The 19,947-nt window shown below is 47.0% G+C and overlaps 1 protein-coding gene across 1 annotated transcript; it reads right to left on the minus strand.

Moving 5' to 3' along the window:
* Positions 1 to 15,842: 15,842 nt before the first annotated feature.
* Positions 15,843 to 19,743, minus strand: Rem2 (RRAD and GEM like GTPase 2). Its single transcript, XM_042686425.1, has 5 exons — positions 19,633 to 19,743; positions 18,107 to 18,448; positions 17,817 to 17,890; positions 16,506 to 16,713; positions 15,843 to 16,147 (listed from the first exon to the last, which is right to left on the minus strand). Exons 1-5 carry the CDS (start codon positions 19,733 to 19,735, stop codon positions 15,852 to 15,854), a joined length of 1,023 nt encoding a protein of 340 aa, XP_042542359.1. The 5' UTR covers positions 19,736 to 19,743; the 3' UTR covers positions 15,843 to 15,851.
* Positions 19,744 to 19,947: the final 204 nt, after the last annotated feature.

Here is a 19,947-nt window from a genome sequence, read left to right on the forward strand (position 1 = left end):
TTGTTTCCTCTTTATTGCGTCTTATTTACCTTTAGGGGAAAAAAACAATTAAAAGAACTCCACCTGGGTAGAGTTCCCCATTTGTATCTGCATTCATACTGTCAGCCACACAGTCTTATCCATCTATCATCTTTTTTTGGGGGGGGGGGGCGGTCCAGTCATGGGGCCTGAACTCTGGGCCTGGGTGCTGTCCCTCAGCTCTTCAGCTTAAGGCTAGCCACAGCACCCCTTCTGGCTTTTTTCTTTTTGCTTATGAGGTGCTGAGGAATTGAACCCAGGGCCTCATGCATGCAAGGCAAGCGCTCTACCACTGAGCGACCTTCCCAGCCCATCTTTTTTTTTTTTTTTGCTTGCCCTGGGGCTTAAACTCTGGACCTGAGTTGTGTCTCTGAGCTCCTTTTTCTTGAGCCACTTCTGGCCTTTTCTGTGATTAATTGGGCTCTTGGGCTCAGATCTCAGCCTCCTGAGTAGTTAGGATTACAGTAGTGAGCCACCAGCACCCAGCTACCATCTGTCATCTTTTTTTTTTTTTTTTGGTCAGTCATGGGGCTTTAACTCTGGGTCTAGGCACTGTCCCTCAGCTCTTCAGCTCTAGTCTAGTGTTCTAGCACTTGAGACATAGCACCACTTCCGGCTTTTTCTGTTTATGTGGTGCTGAGGAATCCAACCCAGGGCCTCATGCATGAGAGGCAAGCACTCTACCACTGAGCCCAGCCCCTATCTGTCCATACCTACCTGCCCACGGGACAGACTTCATCTCCTTTATCTAAAGACAAGTCTTTCCACCAGATGGCAGTGTGACAGTAGCACATTCTGCACCTTCCTCTAGGGGTGTTCTGTGAGCTTGAGTTGCTTAAGTATCAAAGAAACCTCATAAGCTCACTCTCTTATCTTGTTGACCTTTGTGTCTGCCTTTGACCTGATGTAGCAGAAATCCTAGTCCTAAATACATGGGCATGGGCACTATATAATCAGGACCCAATATCTGCTGCTCTTTATTGATCAGTTCCCTCAAAACTTTGTTTTTATGCCTGGGGCAGAAACGACATAGGAACAGTAGATGCAGTAGACCTCAGTGAGGAACAGGAAGAGGTGTATCTTCCCATGCCTGCTTTGTGTAACCGAGTGGAAAAGAGCCTAGCTCTTTAACCTAGGAACCAACCCAAGAAGGCCTGGATTCAAGGGCTTGGCTCTATGGGGCTCCTCCATTCTTTACTGATCTCTATGGCAACAGAATGTTAAGACTTTATCATGCTAAAAATATGGATAATTGCTGTTAGGTTTTAATTTGTCAGCTTTCAGACGTCTAAGGGAATGATGGTTTTGTGGAGCTCTTAGCCTTGGGTTGCTTTCTATACTAATAATGAAGCACGAAAGGCCTGTTTGTGACATAGACCACTGGGACTTTGGATGGACTCCTAATTTTGCTGGCCAGTACCCTCTTCATTGCCATTCTCACCCTTTCCCATTCCTACCCTAGTTTGCTTTCTGGACCTGGGGTAAGAGAAGGGAGATGCACTATTTTTAGGTAGGAACTGCTGGCTATGGCCCAGTCCCCCTATGGTTATTGATTTGGCTGCTAATGCATCTTGAGAAGCATAGGGGACTGTTTTTTGTTAGTCATCCTGAAGTCTTGAATTGAGCCTCCTGATAGCTCACTTGGCCTCTTCCAGACTGTTAATATCTACAGGCACCTGTGCCCCCACTTCTGCATAGTTTCCTTATATTTACATTTTTAGCTACTTCAGCCTTGCTTCTGTTAGGAGGGAAACTGTAGTGGAAACAAAGAAACATCCAGGACAACAGCTCTAGTCTTACCCCATATAAGGTGATGGCATCTAGTAGGTGACAGCTGGTGTCATGGTGTATGATTCAGTGCTGCCTTGTTACTCATCCCTCTATAGGGGGTGGTTAGAGTAGAAAGAAGGGGGCAGTGAACAGCCTCTGCCAGTCTAATGGAAGAGAAACCTCCCTCCAGCACTCCTACTTGAGTATGGGTGGGACACAAGTGAGACTGTGACCCAAATCCTCTTCCAGCATTTAGAATTTCCCTACAAACAGTCCTCAATTCTTTTTTTTTTTTTTTTTGCCGGTCATAGGGCCTGAACTCTGGGCCTGGGTGCTGTCCCTCAGCTCTTTAGTTCAAGGCTAGCGCTCTACCACTGGAGCCATAGCGCCACTTCCGGCTTTTTCTGTTTATGTGGTGCTGAGGAATCGAACCCAGGGCCTCATGCATGCAAGGCAAGCGCTCTACCACTGAGCCACCTTCCCAGCCCCACCAGTCCTCAATTCTAAATAGGATTTTCATCTGTCTTTGGGCTTATAACTTATATGTCTGTCTTCTTTAAGTGTCATTTCCTTCCTTTAAACTTCTGGTCCTTGTCATAGGGATTCTGCCTGCCTCCCGTAGAGTCCAAACCCCTACTTGCTTCTGGGAGGCAGAAGCAAGAAAGCTCAGAATGTTGGAACCAGCACAGCAAGTCCATCACTCAAAAACTACTTGAAGGATGGGTGCTGATGGCTTATGCCTATAATTCTAGCTACTCAGAAGGCTGAGATCTGAGGATTGTGGTTTGAAGCCAGCCTGGGCTGTACAGGCCATGAGACTTACCTAATTAACCGCAAAAATCCAAAGTGGAGCTGTAACTCAAATGGTAGAATACTATCCTTGAACATAAAAGCTCAGGGACAGTGCCCAAGCCCTGAGTTCAAACCCCAGAACTGGCATTAAAAACAAAACAAAAAAAGGGCTGGGAAGGTAGCTCAGTGGTAGAGAACTTGCCTTGCATGCATGAGGCCCTGGATTTGATTCCTTAGCACCACATAAACAGAAAAAGCCTCAAGTGGCACTGTGGCTCAAGTGGTAGAGTGCTAGCTTTGCGCTGAAGAGCTGAGGGACAGTGCCCAGGCCCAGAGTTCAAGCCCCATGACTGACCAAAAAAAAAAAAAAAAATTGAAAGGAGTGATAGTCCAGTGGTAGAGTATTTGTTTCATAATTGGAAGGCCCTAAATTTGACTCCAAGTACCTCAAAAATTTAAAAAGACCTTAAACCTGGCACTAATGACTCAGGCCTATAATATAAACTATTCAGGCAGCAGAGATCTGAGCATCAAGGTTCAGTCAGCCTGGAGAAGGCAAAACTGCAAGAACTCTTTATTTCCAAATTAACTAGCAAAGTGCTGGAAGTGGAGGCATAGCTGAAGTGGTAGAGCTCTAGCTGTAAACAAAAAGTGAATGAGCAGGAGGCCCTGAGTTCAAGTCCTAGTACTACCACCAAAAAAAAAAAAGAAAATTAGCTGGGCACTGGTGACTCATGCCTGTAAATCCTAGCTATTCAGGAGGCTGAGATCAGAGGATCACAGTTCAAAGCCAGCCCAGGCAGGAAAGTCTATGAGACTCTTATCTCCAATTCACCTCTAGAAAACTGGAAGTGGTGCTATGGCTCAAATGTTAGGGTACTTGCCTTGAGCTAAAGAGCTCAGGAACAGCACCCAAGCCCAGAGCTTAAGCCCCATGACTGGAAAAAAAAAATAGAAAAATTATATGTCTCTGAAGGGAAAAGTATAGTGAGAATCAGTAATTCTTGGACAGTGAAAATAAGGCTATTAAAAAAATCAGCATGGGCTGGGCACTGGTAGCTCATGCCTTGTAATACTACTCAGAAGACTGAGATCTAAGGATTGAGGTTTGAAGCCAGTCTGGCCAAAAAAGTCCCCATGAAACTCTTACCTCCAATAAACTACTCAAAAAAGTCGGAAGTGGTGCTATTACTCAAATGGTAAATATCCTTGAGTACAAAGAAGCTCAGGGAAAGTACCCAGGCCCTGAGTTCAAGCCCCAAGACCGGGGCTTGATACCCATAGAAATTAAGTAACTTGCACCTCAGTCTCAACAAGCTCAAAATTCCAGTCCAAGAAGTCTTGCTTCAGATCCTCTGATCTTACTTACTTACGTGCTTCAGCACTCCACAGAAGCCAAGGCCTTGGAGTCAACGGGCAAATAGCATTGTTCCTAACTATAGCCATTCCTCTCAAAAACCATGAATTCGTGTGTGTGTGTGTGTGTGTGTGTGTGTGTGTGTGTGTGTGTGTGTGTGTGTGTGTGTGTGTGTGTGTGTGTGTGTGTGTGTGTGTGTGTGTGTGTGTGTGTGTGTGTGTGTGTGTGTGTTGGCAGGGGTGGGGGGAATGGGATGTTGGAAAACGCTGGGTATTGAACCCAGAGCCTCATAGATAAAAGGCATTCTACCATTGAGCTATACACCAGCCCTGATCCTGAATTTTTCCAGTTCTCTTATTTTTGTTAATCTTGTTTCTACTTCCTTCTCCCCTTTTGATGGTTGAAATCCTGACTTGTAAAATGCTAAAACTTCCCTGGTTGGAGTTCAATATTCTCTGTCCTATTGTGGGTCTCCTACATTGAAAGGTCTTTGCAAACCATATTAGATGGTTATGTCCTGATGAGGCCACTATACAAGTCTTTTTCATTATGCTTTGCTTTGCATACACTAAAAGTATTGAATTAATTCCCTTCTATTAAGGTCAGAGACAGACATTTCAAGCAGTGTCCCATCTAGCTTGCTTTCCCAAGCACTTTGATCTATTCCTTTCTCTCTCCTCCAAGAGAGAGGATGCATCTTTACTCTTTTTGGTGTTACCATGGTAGCCTGTGATACTTTGTGTCTGCCATCCACCAGAGACTGTTTCCATGGCAACCAGGTGAAGGCAATAGTCATGAGCTGGATACAAGCAATGAATTTTGGTCTAAGAAGATGTGCCTCTAAATCTTTCTACCTTCAGATGTCCTTCCTCCCTCCCAACTTTTGTATTCTAATATATCCACAACTAGTTGGTACCTGGTTGAGAACTCTGAATGTGAGGTGAAGCCAACTAACCAAGTTAAATCATGCAGAAAAGGAGCAAGGAAAAGCTGATCAACAACTACTTTAAAAAGTTGGATGAGGACTGGGAAGTGGTAGAGTGCTTGCCTCACATGCATGAGGCCCTGGGTTCCATTCCTCAGCACCACATAAGCAGAAAAAAGCCGGAAGTAGCATTGTGGCTCAAGTGGTTGAGCGCTAGCCTTGAGCTGAAGAGCTGAGGGACAGCGCCCAGGCCCAGAGTTCAGCCCCCACAAGCATCCAAAAAAAAAAAAAAGTTGGGTGAGTTCTGTTAGCCATTCCAGATGATCTGTTCTCCAGAGCCCTTAAGAAGTTGGCTGGAGTTACCGGAGAGCCATTAGGCAGTTATTTTTGAGAGCAATGGGTAGATGGATGAGGTGCCTGAACACTGGAAAGGAGCCAGTCAGTGTTGGGTTTTAAGAAAGGGGAAACAATGACTTTGGAAATCAGAATTGTCAAACTTGCCAGTGTTCCAGAAAGTTTTTGAGAGCTTCAATCAACTTTTAAGCATCAGGAGGCCTACTTGTTTGGAATAAGGGTGCTGAGGGTTAGCCTCTTCCCCAATTCTGGACACAAGAAAGCTAGTGGAGGTCCCTCTGGTGGCAGAAGGGTCGCTATGGAGCCACATATGGTTCAGAACCCTCTTCTGTCCCAAAGCTGAATAAGCATGGGTACTTCTCTTATCTAACTGAAACTTCTCATCTGTAAAAAGGAAATGATAGCTGGGCACTGGCATCTTACACTTGTAATCCTAGCTGCTCAGTAGGCTAATACTTGGAGGATCCTAAGATTACATCTCCAATTAACCAGAAAAGTACTGGGTCTGGAAGCATGGCCCCTGTGGTAGAGTGCTAGCTGTGAATTACAACAACAACAACAAAGACAAGTAAGAAAAAAAAGAAGCCAGGCACTAGTGGCCCACATCCATAATCCTAGCTATTTAAGAAGCTGAGATCTGAGGATGGTGGTTCAAAGCGACAAAGCGAGCCCAGGCAGGAAAGTCTGGGAGTTTTTTTTTTTTGGTTAGTTGTGGAACTTGAACTCTGGGCTTGGGTGCTCTCTCTCAACTCTTCAGCTCAAGGTCAGCACTCTACCACTTGAACCACAGTGCCACTTCCAATTTTCTGGTAGAGATAAGAGTCTCATGGAGTTTCCTGCCCGGGCTGGTTTTGAACCACGATCCTCAGATCTCAGCCTCCTGACAAGCTAGGATTACAGGCATGAGCCACCGATGCCCAGGTGGGAGATTCTTATCTCCAGTAAACTCAGAAAAAGCTAGAAGTAGCACTGTAGCTCAAGTGGTAGAGTGCTAGCCTCGAGCAAAAATCTGTGCAGGGACAGAGCCGAGGCCCTGAGTTCAAGCCCCAGGATTGGCAAAAAGAAACACAAGACAAGCACTGATGGCTCATGCCCATAATCCTAGCAACTCAGGAGGCTGAGATCTGAAGATCACAGTTCAAAGTCAGCCTAGGCAGCAAAGTCCATGAGATTCTTCAATAAACCACCAGAAAACCAGAAGTGGTGCTGTGCTCAAGTGGTAGAGCTGAGGGACAGTGCCTAGGCCCAGAATTCAAGCCCCACGACTGACCAAAAAAAAAAAAAAAAAGTACAAGACTCTGAATTTAAGCCTAGAATATCAGTATACACACACACACACACACTCATGAGATATGATGCCAAGCTCAGGTAAGGACCAGTGTGAAGAGCTTGGAACTTGTTGGCTTGTTATTGTCATTGTTCCCATTCCTGTGAATGTCTACTCTCTTGATTTCCTACCTGACCTCTTTCTCTTTTCCCAACTTTAAGAAATGCTCAAAGTTGTCAGAATCAAGGGAGGGGGCACTGTGAAAATAAACCTCAGTTCTTAGGCTCACATGGTCCTGTATCACAAACAACCAGTTGCTTTTTCAGAAAAACAAAGCTCACTAGCCAAATCTCTCTCTGCAGCAAGTTAACTATAGAGAAAGAATGCTGAAACCAACACCTCTCCTAGTCTGCTCTAGGAAGCACTCGAGTCCTATCCTCTGCCCCAGTGCCTCTGTGGCCACTCTTTATGGGTAATTAGTGGTTAGTTTGCAGTTAAAACTTTTCTCTAGGGTTAGAAAAACTCCAGGCCAGTTCTAGCCAAATGGAGGCACCACAGTAGAAATGTGTGTGTTCCTAGCTTAACCTTTTTACAATAAATTCTTAAGGCTTCACATATGTGGGTTGCATCTCATATACATATATACTTAAAACTATAGGATGCCAAGTTCATACATGTGCAGATCCCTTTTTGAAAAAAATCACCAAGCCAGGTGCTGGTGGCTCACACTTGTAACCCTAGCTATGCAGAAGGCTGAGATCTGAGGATTGTGGTTCAAAGCCAGCCCAGGCAGGAAAGTCCATGAACTCATCTCCAATTAGCCACCAGAAAACTGGAAGTGGAGCTGTGGCTCAAAGAGGTAGAGCACTCACCTTTAGCAAAAGAGGTCAGGGACAGAGACCAGGCCTTGAATTCAAGTCCCATGACCAACAAGAAAAAAAAAAATCCTCATTTCCCTAAGATCAGCTCACTATTACTACTATGAACTCTTCTACTCCTCAAATCCTAGAAGACTGAAAAATTGAATCACATGCTTGTTCTTGAGCCACCTAGCTTGAGCCTGCCCTTAGGAGCACGCTTTGTCTACACAACTTGCTTTGTCACTTGTGTGTATGCCCATCAAATGCTTTGTCAGAGATGCCAAAAATCTGTGACCTTTACACAGAGGCATTGTCTGTACAGTCAGATAGAACCAGATGATTTTGAAAATTTAAGGTGAGTTATACCTAAGTACCTTTAAGGTACCTTTGCATTGTCTAGCCATGAAGGAAGAATCTCAAAGCCCTGCAGTCAACATCCCTCTTAACCTCCCCAAGCATTTCTATCTTTGTTGGACTCCAGAGCCTGTCCCTACTGTGGCAATGATTAAAGACAAGTTACAATTTGAACAATAAAAAACTGAGTATAATACCTAGGCATGAATTGCCAGTCTTTCACCACTCACTCCCAAAACAATCACTTCAATAATGAATTCTAATTGTGAGTCTTATAGAGACACATTGGTTGGACCTTATCATCCATAACATATTTGCACATCAGGGTAGTGGTTTGCTTTGTTTTATTCTTTTTTTTTTAGTCATGGGGCTTGAACTCTGGGCTTGAGTGCGGTCCCTCAGCTCTTCAGCTCAAGGCTAGCGCTCTACCACTTGAGCCATAGTGCCATTTCCAGCTTTTTCTACTTAATGTGGTGCTGAGGAATGGAACCCAGGACCTCATGCATACAAGGCAAGCACTCTACCGCTGAACCACCTTCTCAGCCCTTGCTTTGAATTTCTTAATCTGCCTGGGTCCCTAAATAAGAGAACAGGACACATGTTGCAAAAAGCATTATTTCAGGGGCTAGGAAGATGGCTCAGTGGTAGAGTGCTTGCATTGCACGCCTGAGGCCCTGGGTTCAATTCCTCAGTACCACATAAGCAGAAAAAGCCAGAAGTGGCGCTGTGGCTCAAGTGGTAGAGCACTAGGCTTGAGCTGAAGAGCTGAGGGACAGTATCCAGGCCCAGAATTCAAGCCCCATAACCGACCCCCCCCTCCAAAAAAAGCATTACTTTACTGTGTGATGTATGTATTGATATGTGTGTATGTATAATGCATGTACATATTGATAAAGTTGAGGAGGTCTTTGCCCTTAACAAACCTACAAGACAGGTTTCTCCTTTTCTCTCTTCCTTTCTTTTCTTTCTCTCTTCCTTCCTCCTTTCCTTCTTTTCTTCTTTTTTTCTGTCTTTCTCTTGTGCCAGTACTGGGAATTGAATTCAGGGTCTGGGCTCTGTCCCTGAGCTCTTTTTTTATATGGTTAATTGGAGATGAGAGTTTCACAGACTTTCCTGCCTGTGCTGACTTTGAATCACAATCCTCAGATCTCAGCCTCCTGAATAGTTAGGATTGCAGGCTTGAGCTACTCAGCATAGGTTTCTTACTATAGTCTCATTGTAGATGGGGTAGCATATCCAAGATTCAGAAAAGGGGAAAGGTTCAGAGTGACTTCATCCACTGACTCCTATCAGAAAAACATGCTGAATGCTAACTGAAAAGGCTGCAAAGCTCCACTGAATTTGTATACAAAGCTTGAGTTTACAATGTCACCAGCCTGTGGAGTGTGACAGTATTAAAATAGATAAAAAGGGACCTTGGTCAGACACTGGTGGCTCATACCTGCAGTCCTAGCTATTCAGGAGGCTGAGATTTTAGGACTGCAGTTTGAAGCCAGCCCAGGGAAGAAAGTATGAGACACTTATCTGTAAGCCAGAAGTGGAGCTTGACTCAGGTGGTGGAGTGCTAGCTAGTCTGGTGCACAAAAGGTCAGGGACAGCATCCAAGCCTTTGGTTCAAGCCCCAAGATCAACACACACACACACACGACCTTGGACATATCTATCAGAGAGCTAGCAAGGTGAGAAAAAAGTGAAAAGTAGTGGCTCATGCCTGTATTCCTAGCTACTTAGGAGGCTGAGATCTGAGGATCATTTTCCAAGTCACTCCAGGCAGAAAACTCTGTGAGACTCTTATCTTCAATTAACCAGCAAAAAGGTAGAAGTAAAGCTGTGGCTGAAGTGGTAGAGGAGGAAGAAGAGAAGAAGGAGAAGGAGGAAGAAGAAAAGAAAGAAGAAAGAAAGGACAGGAAGGAAGGTCCTTCTTGCCTGTTTAGGGTCCCTAGTGAACTTGTCTCCATCATCTACTCACATTCTGTTACTTCTATTTTTTTCCTCATAATGTAGTGAGTTGGTCACCATTTCTTGTCCATGCATTTGCTCAGGTGATGTCATCGCAGAAAATATTTTCCCTCTTCCCCCATCTGTCTATAGGCTACATATCTTTCAAGGTCCAATTCCTAACATATGTCTTCCAGATGTATTGTTTATTCCAATCAGAGTTGCTAGAGCTTGTGATGTGGCCTATTTTGTGACCTTTTTAGATCTGTTTTAGCATTATCATTACCTCATCCACCTCCCCACCTTAACTGCAAGCTACTTGAGGACCAAGGACTATAACATATATGCATTTGTTATCCCAGAACAGTATTTGGCATATGTTTGGTACATGAGAAAAACAAAATGTCTTCAAGTACTTGTGGATGAAAGATAAAATATCCTAGAAAATTTTACTTAGATTGGTGTAGATTGAAAATAAAAATATGTGAGAGTAATAAACAAACATGTGGATCCCATGAGTCCCAAAGGATTCTATCCACAATCCCAGCACCCTCTCAGAAGAGGAGACCCTTGCTCCAATCTCTCTAAAGCAGTTAGATGTAGCAGGGCCTAAATGCACAAGTGTAGCAAAGGCCCAGAGTAGAGGGATTCCTTCCCCTCCATAGGAACATGTTCTCCTTTGGTCACTCAGAGCAGAGCATGCAATCTATGATCTGGACAAGGAGGAGCAGTTGTGGGAGCAATAGGAGATGCTAAGAGAGCATAGGCCTCTTACAATGGTTAAGAGGAGCACTTGAGAGGGGTTAAGAAGCTGGCATGGGCAGCTCAGGCTTCAGGGCCTTTTACCAATCTCTCATCCCCGCTCAGACCATTACCTCTATTGCCTTGATTAGAGGGAGGGAGAAGAGTGGCCTGGCTCTCAGAGAAGACCCCACCTCTCCAAGCCTGGCATGAGCCTGGCTTCAGCTTCCGTCTGTTCTGCACTCTTCCCTGTAGGCGTCTGAAGGGAACACACAGATGGGTCGGGCTGATGGGACTGGATGAGCTGGGGGAAGGGAGATTCTTGGTGTGTAGCTTCCCTTCCTGGGGGAGGACGTGCCTTCATTGACACCTCTATTGTACAATACACATGCTCGAAACTTCTGTCACATGGAAGGCACTGGTCCTTTCTGGATCCTCCTCCTTTTCTTTTGCCACATTTGGCTAAAGATAATTTTTTTCCTTCTAGAACCTGCCCATCCCCCTTTGGCAGTAGCTACTACAGGCTCCATTCTAGTTTCTCCACTACCTTTCTGACAGCTGCTTCTCAGCATTATTCATCTCTGTCCCCACAACTTTTTTTGGTCCTTTCTATGGAACACTGAGGGATTATTGTAAATTAGTTTACTTAATTTTAAGCACCAATAAATGGCATAGTTGAAAACTCAAAGGGTAAAAGAAATACATACAATAAAAAAAAGTAAACCTATCCCTGTGTTCTTCCTGCCCATGTACAATCAGTACTACCAGTGTTGTGTAAATGACTGAGTGTAGATACATGTTAATCTGATGAAATCTGTGAACTCTGTCCTCAGATGCATTACTGTACAAATACATCAGGTTTTTTTTTTTTTGGGGGGTCGGCCGTGGGGCTTGAACTCTGGGCCTGGGCGCTGTCCCTCAGCTCTTCAGCTCAAGGCGAGCGCTCTACCACTTGAGCTACAGCGCCACTTCCGGTTTTCTGGTAGTTTATTGGAGATAGGAGTCTCACGGTCTTTCCTGCCCGGGCTGGCTTTGAACCGCGATCCTCAGATCTCAGCCTCCTGAGTAGCTAGGATTACAGGCGTGAGCCACCAGCGCCCGGCAACACATCAGGTTTTATCTGCCATTTTGTAAGAATCCCAGCCCTCCATCTGTTGTCTGGATTAAAGATTTCAGATCTCTGTGCAAACTGAAATGCAGGACTCTATTCAAAGAATTTCAGGGCAGAAACAGGCCAGACCATTGAACCATTGAACTAAGTGTGGCCACATGTCCATAAAGCTAGCCCTGCAGCTCCTCTTTTTTTCTGATTCTTGTACTTTTCTCTCCCTCCCTTCCCCCTCCCTCCCCTCTTTCTCTCTGTATGTGAATGTGAATGTATGCTATTAATGGAGCTTGAACTCAGGGCCTCACTTGCTTTGCTGTCTTCCTTAAGGTTGGTGTTCTACTAGATAGGCCACACCTCCACTTCTGGCTTTTTGGTAGTTAATTGGAGAAAAGAGTCCTTCACGTGACTTTCTTAATAAGGCTGGCTTCCAATTATGATCCTCTGATCACATCTCCTGAATAACTAGGATTACAAGCATGAGCCACTAGTATGCAGCAATTGCACTACCATCTTTATGATGATTCTTCTCATGTCTCAACTTGTTCTGGATTTCAGATTCATCTATTCAAAAAGCTGCTGAGAGCCAGGTGCTGGTGTCTCATGCCTATAATCCTGGCTACTCAAGAGGCTGACATCTGAGGACTGAGATTCAAAGTCAGCCCAGGCAGGAAATTCCATTAGATTCTTATGTCCAATTACCCACCATAAAAGCTGGAAGCAGAGCTGTGGCTCAAGTGGTTAGAATGCTTGCCTTGAGCACCAGCACTCAGGTCCTGAGTTCAAGCCCCAAGACCAGCACAGAGAGAGAGAGAGAGAGAGAGAGAGAGAGAGAGAGAGAAATTCCATATGAACATTTCAAGCTCAGCATCTCCAAAATAGAGTTCACTTACCCTCCTCACTGTCACTGCCTTCAACTCCTAGTTGCTCACCTTACTCCTACCATTTGTGTCTCATACACTCTTGTTACATCCCATAAATGTTTTGCTTTTTTTATTTTTATTTTTGCCAGTCCTGGAGCTTGAAATCAAGGGCTGGGTACTGTCCTGAGCCTCTCTGTGCTCAAGGCTAGCACTCTACCACTTGAGCTCAACACCACTTTCAGCTTTTTCTGTTTATGTGGTACTGAGGAATCCAAGCCAGGACTTCATGCATGCTAGGTAAGCACTCTACCACCAAGCCACATTCCCAGCCCTGCTTTTTGTTTTGAGATAGTCTCACTATATAGCCCAAATTGGCCTCAAACTCATAATTTTCCTATCTCAGCCTCCTGAGCAATTCTGACCTTCAAATACATGCTTCTTTTTTCTGCTATTTCCCTTAGAATGGCCCATCATCATTCTCCATGTGTGTCACTGTTACTGGCCCGACCTTAGCTCCACCTTGTCTCTGTTGCTCCAGTCCATCTACCTCTCCCCAATATCCCAACCATGTCACTTCCATATTTGGAGCCTTTCATGGGCTCACTTCCTACCAAGTTAGGCACAAACTCCTTTGCCTTGGCTAAAAGCCAGACTCTCTGTGGTGGGACTCCAAATCTTCTTTTCCATGCTCATCTTCTACCCCTCCTCTTCATGTCCCTGAGGTTTCAACCCAACTGTACAACCATCTGGTCCCTTATTGGCCCCATGTGTTTAAATTTTGAACTGCTTCTTTGCATAGTCCTAGAGTTTAAAGCTTGCTAACTCTGCCATTGCCATGTAATTTCTCTGATCTTTTCACCACAACTATTGCATATGGCTCTGACCATAGTGTCCCTGCATTGCTTCTTCTGTACTTCCATCTCTTCCTCCCTTCCTCATTGGGAGGTAGAAATCTCAGATTCAAAGCTAAATAAAACTGCCATATAGTATCAAGCATCCAGTGGAATTCTTAGTCCTGTTTCTTACTGGTAACCTGAAGCAAGTTACTTAAATTGTTTATCCCACTCTTACGAGGTAGAATATCTTATATAGGAGAGTGGTATTATTGCTGTCACATGACCACTCAGCAGAGACAGTCCCCCTTAGCTCTTCCCCAGCTGCAAGGATTTCGAAAACATGTCATCTCTCCATCAGGTTCTGAGAGACTGCATGTGGTGGGGTAAAAGCCTGGCCCTCAGGTACTCAGGTAGTTACATTGTGTGTCTAGGGGTGAGCAGAACTGCTGCCTCTGCTCCCTTTGTTCAAACTCACGGCTCAGGCAGCAGCAGGCGTGGGCGTCCCCAGGGGAGGCAGTGACAGCTTCAGTACTCACACGGGCTTTGCAGGTGACAGCTGGGGCTGTGGGGTTCTGTCAGAGGAGACGCAGGCAGACCCCATCATGCTTCAGCTAATGGGCAACCTTGGTGGATATGCCTCTACTTTAACGGAGCCCAAGTCAAAGCTGAGCATCTCTGGAAGGTAATGGTAGCTCCCAGCCTGCTTCCTGCAGAGTAGGATAGGACAAAAATGGGACCTTCAGCCAGACAATAGTGGCTCACACCTATAATCCTAGTTAGTTAAGAAGCTGACATCTAAAGATCGCAGTTTAAACCCAGCCTGGGGAGGAAAGTCCATGAGATTCATCTCTAATTAACCACCAGAAAACAGAAGTGGAGCTGTAGCTCAAAGTAGTAGAGCATTAGCCTTGAACAGAAAAACAGGGATAGCACAGAGGTCCTAAGTTCAGGCCTTATGACAAAAAAAAAAGAGATGAGGCCTTCAGTTTGGAGACTTGGTCCCATTGTCTCACTGTTACTAAATTAATACTAAAAGATTCCAGCCTCTTTATATGTCCATTTTTCAGTTATCTTTTTTTTCAATTATCTTTTTTTTCTTAAGTTTTAGCAAGGATTTATTTTTAGCATAACAGAGTTAAAGCAGAGAATAAACGAGAGAGAAAGAGACATAGGAAAAGAGAAAAACATTGTTTGCTCCCAAGAAATGGCAGTTAAAGGCTCCAACCTGACTCTGTTATACGTATTTGTGTGTGTGTATGCGTGCACCCATGCGTGCATGCGTGCAAGCATGTGTGAATCCTGGGGCTTGAACTCAAGAGTCTGCATGCTGACTCTGAGCTTTTGAGGCCAGTGATCTACCACTTGAGCCACAGCTCATGAACTTTCCAGCCTGGTCTGTCTTCGAACAATATCCTCAGATCTCTGGAATAGGTAGGATTACAGGCATGAGCCACCAGCCCACAACTTCTCAATTTTTATCTTTTGTTGTATGTGTATGTGTGCCAATCCTGGGATCTGAACTCAGGCTCTGGGCACTGTTCCTGGGCTTTTGTGCTCAAGGCTAGCACTCTACTGTTCTCCACTTCTGGCTTTTTTTTTTTTTTTTTAAATTGGAAATTAAGGTCTCACAGACTTTCCTGCCTCGTCTGGCTTCGAACTGCAATCCTCAGATTTGAGTAGCAAGGGTTACAGGTCTGAGCCATGGGTGCGCCACTGACCCTACTATCTTTAAAGGCCTATTATCCTTTGAAATGGACTACCCTAGAACCACAACCTCCCTATAAATTTAGGTCCTTTGCTCCTCTGGGCCTCCTGAGTTTTCTTGTCTAAAACAGAAGTTTCCATCCACAGCCATTCCTTCTTCGGGGGCTCCAAAGACAAAAAGCCAACATGAACAGATGGCAATAAAAAAATTCTTTATTGGAAGGGAAAGGGGTGGTCCCTTGCTGGTGCCTCCTGGGCCCTGGCCAAAGGGATTGCCACCACTCATCTCTACATCCTGGCAATCTAAAGGCAGAAAGTCTGTTCCACCTCGCCTTTAATAACCTTAAAGGGGAAGTGCCACGGTGGACTCGTAATAACAGAATCTAAACTCAAGAACAGCACTTCCAAGCCCTTGCCTTTAAGAACTAAGTTCTTAAGGGCAAAGTGGACCGGTTGCAGCAGGTAAGAGCCAGAAAATTTTCAGAAGTCTCTGGAAGAAGTGTCCGTGTTTTCACCTTTAAGATTCTTTAAGGTGAGGCATGTTCAGAGTAGAAAGGAGGTCAACTCCGTCCAGGAGTCTACAAAGCACTTTCCAGTTCTAGTTTTTACAGTCTCTACACAGGAAAGGTGGCCTAGCGTGAGTTAATAATAAACCAAAACCCCTGGCAGAACTCTTTCCCCCAGTCCTGCCCCGCCCCGCCCCGCCCCGCCTGGCCCCGCCCACTCCGCTCCACGCCGAGGTCCTGTCCGCGCCTTCTAAGCGCTCCCTGCCGCTAGCTGTCCAATGACAGCGTGGTGGGGGAGGGCAACGCCCGCGGGCCCCTCCCCCGGGTCACACCAGGGCATCCTGGGAGTTTTTGGTTTCCTAGACGGCCTCCCTAAAGGAAGCCAGACGGGGGCGGGGCGAAGGGGCGGGGGGAAAAGGAGCGGTGGCTATGGCGACTGCCGTGGTCATAGCGACCAGGGCTCAGAGCACTGAGAGGTCGTGGCACGACCTGGAGCGCTGCTTGAAGAACTTGGCGTTGCGCGGCACCAGGTTGGCGAGGAAGCGCTTGGCTTTCTTGGTGAGGCTCTCGCGGCGCGCGGGCGGCGCGGGGCCCTCGGGGCTGCCAGACTCGGGGCGCGGGACCCCAGTGCGGCCCCGGCCCCGCCGCAGCCGGATCTGTCGCACGACGCCCTCGAAGAGCTCCTGCGTGTTGTGGTGCAGCGCCGCCGACGTCTCGATGTGCTTGCAGCTCAGCGTCCCGGCCAGGTGGCGGCCCTCTGTAGGAAGGGACTTGTCTCAGGCGCCCGCCGAGCATCGCGGTGCACCCGGCAAGGGTGGGGCCAGCCGAGGTCCGGGCATGAGGTGGAAAAAGGGAGGGACTACCGATTCCAACCCAGAGAACCCATGTGGTGGTAGGGTGATGGAGATGCGAAGGGGAGGGCGCAAGAGTGAGGGAGGAGAAGGGATCCCTAGAGCTGTAGGATAGCTGTTTGGGGCTGTATTGATAGCCTGGGGCTAATGACAAGTGTTTGCACACCGAGGAGGATAAAAACCAGACCCTGGGGAGAAGAGGTGACCCAGAGGGGAGAGCATTCTTTTGAGGTTGGAAGCATGGAATTGGTTTAGGATACACACCCTCCAGTGACACCTCCCGGGAACGGGCCAGGTCACTCTTGTTTCCAACAAGGATGACAGGAAGGTCGTGGTGGGGCCTCCCAGCCCGAAGCCGAAGTAAAGTCTCTGGAACTTTGGAAAAGCTTCGTCGATCAGTGACTGAGAAGACGATGAGAAAGGCATCCCCGGTCTGAAGACAGTGGTCCTGCAGCCACCCTCCAGAGTCCCCCTGCAGATGAGCAGAGAATGTTAGGGCTGTGGTCATAGAGGATTCTACTCAGCACTTCAAGATGAGGAATCAGACTGTGAAGGAGAAGCCACTTGCTTAGGACAGCAAGCTAAGGAACAGCAGAATCTCCACATCCACTGTGTATTTGTTAGTAATGTGAGCCCCACCTGGGAGACCTGGGGACCTAGGATCATAGACTAAGCCATTCTACTGTGTGTATGTGTGTGCATGTATGCCAGTACTGGGGCATGAACTCAAGTCCTCCTTGACCTCTATCCCCAAAAGGCTGGCACTCTACCACATAAGTCATTTCTTCCACTTCCAGGTTTTTGCTAGTTAATTATTGGTAAGAGTCTCTTGTATTTGTCTATCTGGGCTGGCTTTGAACCAAGATATTCAGATCTCAGCCTTCTGAGAAGCTAGGATTGTCTTGGCTCCACCCTGCTTTCTTATGATTAAGCTCCTGATTCAGAAAAGAATGCTATTCAAGAGTATATAATTGGGCTGGGAAGGTGGCTCAGTGGTAGAGTGCTTGCCTCTCATGTACGAGGCCCTGGGTTCCATTCCTCAGCACCACATAATCAGAAAAAGCCCAAAGTGTCACTGTGGCTCAAGTGGTAACCTTGCGCTGAAGAGCTGAGGGACAGCATCCAGGCCCAGAGTTCAGCTCCCATGACGAACAACAACAACAAAAGAAGTATAAAATTGAAGAGTATCTCATTTATACAGTAACTATGTTCAAATATTGAGAAGCCCTCATCCCCTTCTCTTGCCTGGTACCCCAGAGCCCTGAGCGGTTGTCCTGTTTTGTGACACTCCTAGGCAGAATAATTTATGGATGGGGTTAATTTCTGGGTGTCCAGCCTGAACTGAAGTTACAGGATTTGTCAAAGTTAGACCTTAACTTTCTCCAGAATCAGGTTTTATGGCCATTGGCCATAGTGTGCAAACTAAAATGGACCTTTGCCCTCTGAGGGGATACAAATGAAAAGTAGTGTTTCATAGAGAAAATGGGACTTCAGTCCCACTTGCCCTTGGCCAGAATGTCATTACCCATTCCTTCCAGTTTTGTCAACTGCTTGGAGCCACACTTTAGTCCTCACCTGTTCCCAGATGTCATAAACAACTAAGGTCACTTCCTCTTTATCCACCATGATGCGTCTCTCATAGGTGTCCTCTGTTGAGAAATAGCGTGAGTAAAGCCAATTAGGTTTTCCATCACTTGTGAGGCCTGATAACCAGGAGCACCTCAGATTTTAGCACCAGGGGACCTCCTCTGGGGAGATTGCCACAGAAAGCACTTCTGTCTTTCAGGGGTTGCTTATGCCAAGAGTATTCATCCCTGATTAGGGCCCCCAGGGTCCCCTCAGCCCATGAAACCTCCCCTAAATACCTGAGTTCTCAGGGTCATGAGCTGTGTCCCCTTGGAGACCGCCGAAAGTGCCTGCTAGGGTGCTCTTGCCCACGCCACCTTCCCCGACTAGCATCACCTTGAAGATGCCATCCTTTTGGGCAGGAGCTGCCTCTCCTGAGCCCAAGGAATCAGAGGAGCCAGAGGATGAGGCCTGAGGTGGCCAGTCAAGTTCATCCACAGCCTGGGCCCGCCGCAGCTGGTGCTTGTAAGGCACAGGCATGCTGCCTCTTCGTCTGGGGGCTCCCAGGGCAGAGGGTGGCCCATTCCGGTCCAACCCTGCCAACAGTTTCTCCTGCTTCTTGAGAAGTGAAGCATCTGCTTCTGGAGGAGCAAAGGAAAGCCATGAGTGGGATATATCCAGCCATCTGCAGAGAGCTTAACTCAGGTCTTTCCAGCTTCAGAGGCCTAGCCACACCCAGTCAATGACCATGACCCACGGAAAACTGAGCTCTCTGGCCCAATCCTGAACACTAAAGTCCCCCAGAACTTCCTTCCAGAGAATTAACATGAGATAGATCTTCCCCACCATGGCCTCAGCCATAACCTGTTCAAAACATGCCTCGTGCAGGGAGGCACCTGTGTGCAGGCTCACACCCACTCACACTTTACACTGACAGTCACACCCCTAGACTAGGCCTCTGCCCCTGGGGGTAGCTCCTTCCACCCACCCAGAGCCTTGCCTTCCATTGCTTCCTGCACCCGTGAACCCCAAACTGAGGAGGGACAGAAGGGATGAGAAGCTGAAACAGTCACCCGGATCCTAGGGAGTAGGTAGGGGCAGTCAAAAAAACTTTGTAGGGAATCTGTTTCCAGAGCTTTGTAAGATAATGTGTATGTTAGTCTGTGTGAGTGTATGTGTGTGTGTGTGGGGGGGGGGGTCTGCTTCCTGTAGCCCCATAGGTAAGTACCCTCCGGTACACTGCTATGTGTGAGAACCCTGCGTCCCTAGCTGTCCCTGGAAGAGAGAGACTTTTGTGTTGGTAGAGAGGTGAGGTGCATGAGAGTGAGGGTGACAATGCAAGGGTCAGGGTAACTGGAGGAGGAACAACAGACAACAAAGGGGGATGGAGCGAGGCTGTAAATAGCACAGGATCAATACTTGGCTGGCAGCCAGGGACTCCAGGAGCCAGAAGAAACCCTTACAACAGGTCCCCAGGGAAGGCCCCCCACCCCCACCCCATGGGTGATTCCCAGGCTTGTGGACTGTCCTTTTCTTTTTTCTCTTTCCTTTGGTCAGCCCAGGCCTGTTTGGAATTAGACTGACCCAGGAGCCACGATCCAGTTTCTTAAAGCAGAGCCCTGGGAGTGATGGGGGAAGGGGGCGTTTGGATAATTATTTTTCCCCTCCACCCTGTCCCACCCAGCCCATCTATGAATGGAGTCTTCTCCACTTCTTACTTGCTTCATCCCTCTTGCTGATCGAACCCCTATTGCTGACATCCCCACCAAAGCTTCAACTCCCACCACCATGGTTTTAGCCAGAACCTGCTCAGGTTAGTCCTTACCTGGTGTGGGTGTCCCTGGTGGGAAGGCCTGCTGGCTGCCGGAGGGACAAAGTGCTGTGGTTTCTGTGTCCATGTCCATATCCATTTCGTGGTCCGTGTGCATCAGTGTGTGTGTGCATCCACACAGGAGTGCAGACCAGCAGCTTGTGGCACCAGCTCCCTCAGCAGCTCTGTCAGCTTTCCCCTTTAAATACCACCCCCCCCCCCCAAGCCCTCCCCGCAGACACCTGGGGAAATTGTCCCGCCCCCTGATGAGGTCACATATGCTAATGAGCAGTGATGTCAGCGGGATTCCCTCCTTCGGCCCCCCCTCCC

This window comes from Dipodomys spectabilis, unplaced genomic scaffold (genome assembly GCF_019054845.1).
Source record: "Dipodomys spectabilis isolate Male_0828 unplaced genomic scaffold, ASM1905484v1 ptg000097l, whole genome shotgun sequence".
NCBI lineage: Eukaryota > Metazoa > Chordata > Mammalia > Rodentia > Heteromyidae > Dipodomys > Dipodomys spectabilis.

Bases quoted from the DNA above. Each gene is read 5' to 3' on its own strand.
- Rem2 (XM_042686425.1), bottom strand. From the start codon at position 19,735: ATGCACACGGACCACGAAATGGATATGGACATGGACACAGAAACCACA. The intron at 18,449-19,632 runs GTAAGGACTAAC...TTGCTCCTCCAG, and splicing joins ACCAGGGACACCCACACCAG to AAGCAGATGCTTCACTTCTC. The intron at 17,891-18,106 runs GTATTTAGGGGA...ATTTCTCAACAG, and splicing joins TCATGACCCTGAGAACTCAG to AGGACACCTATGAGAGACGC.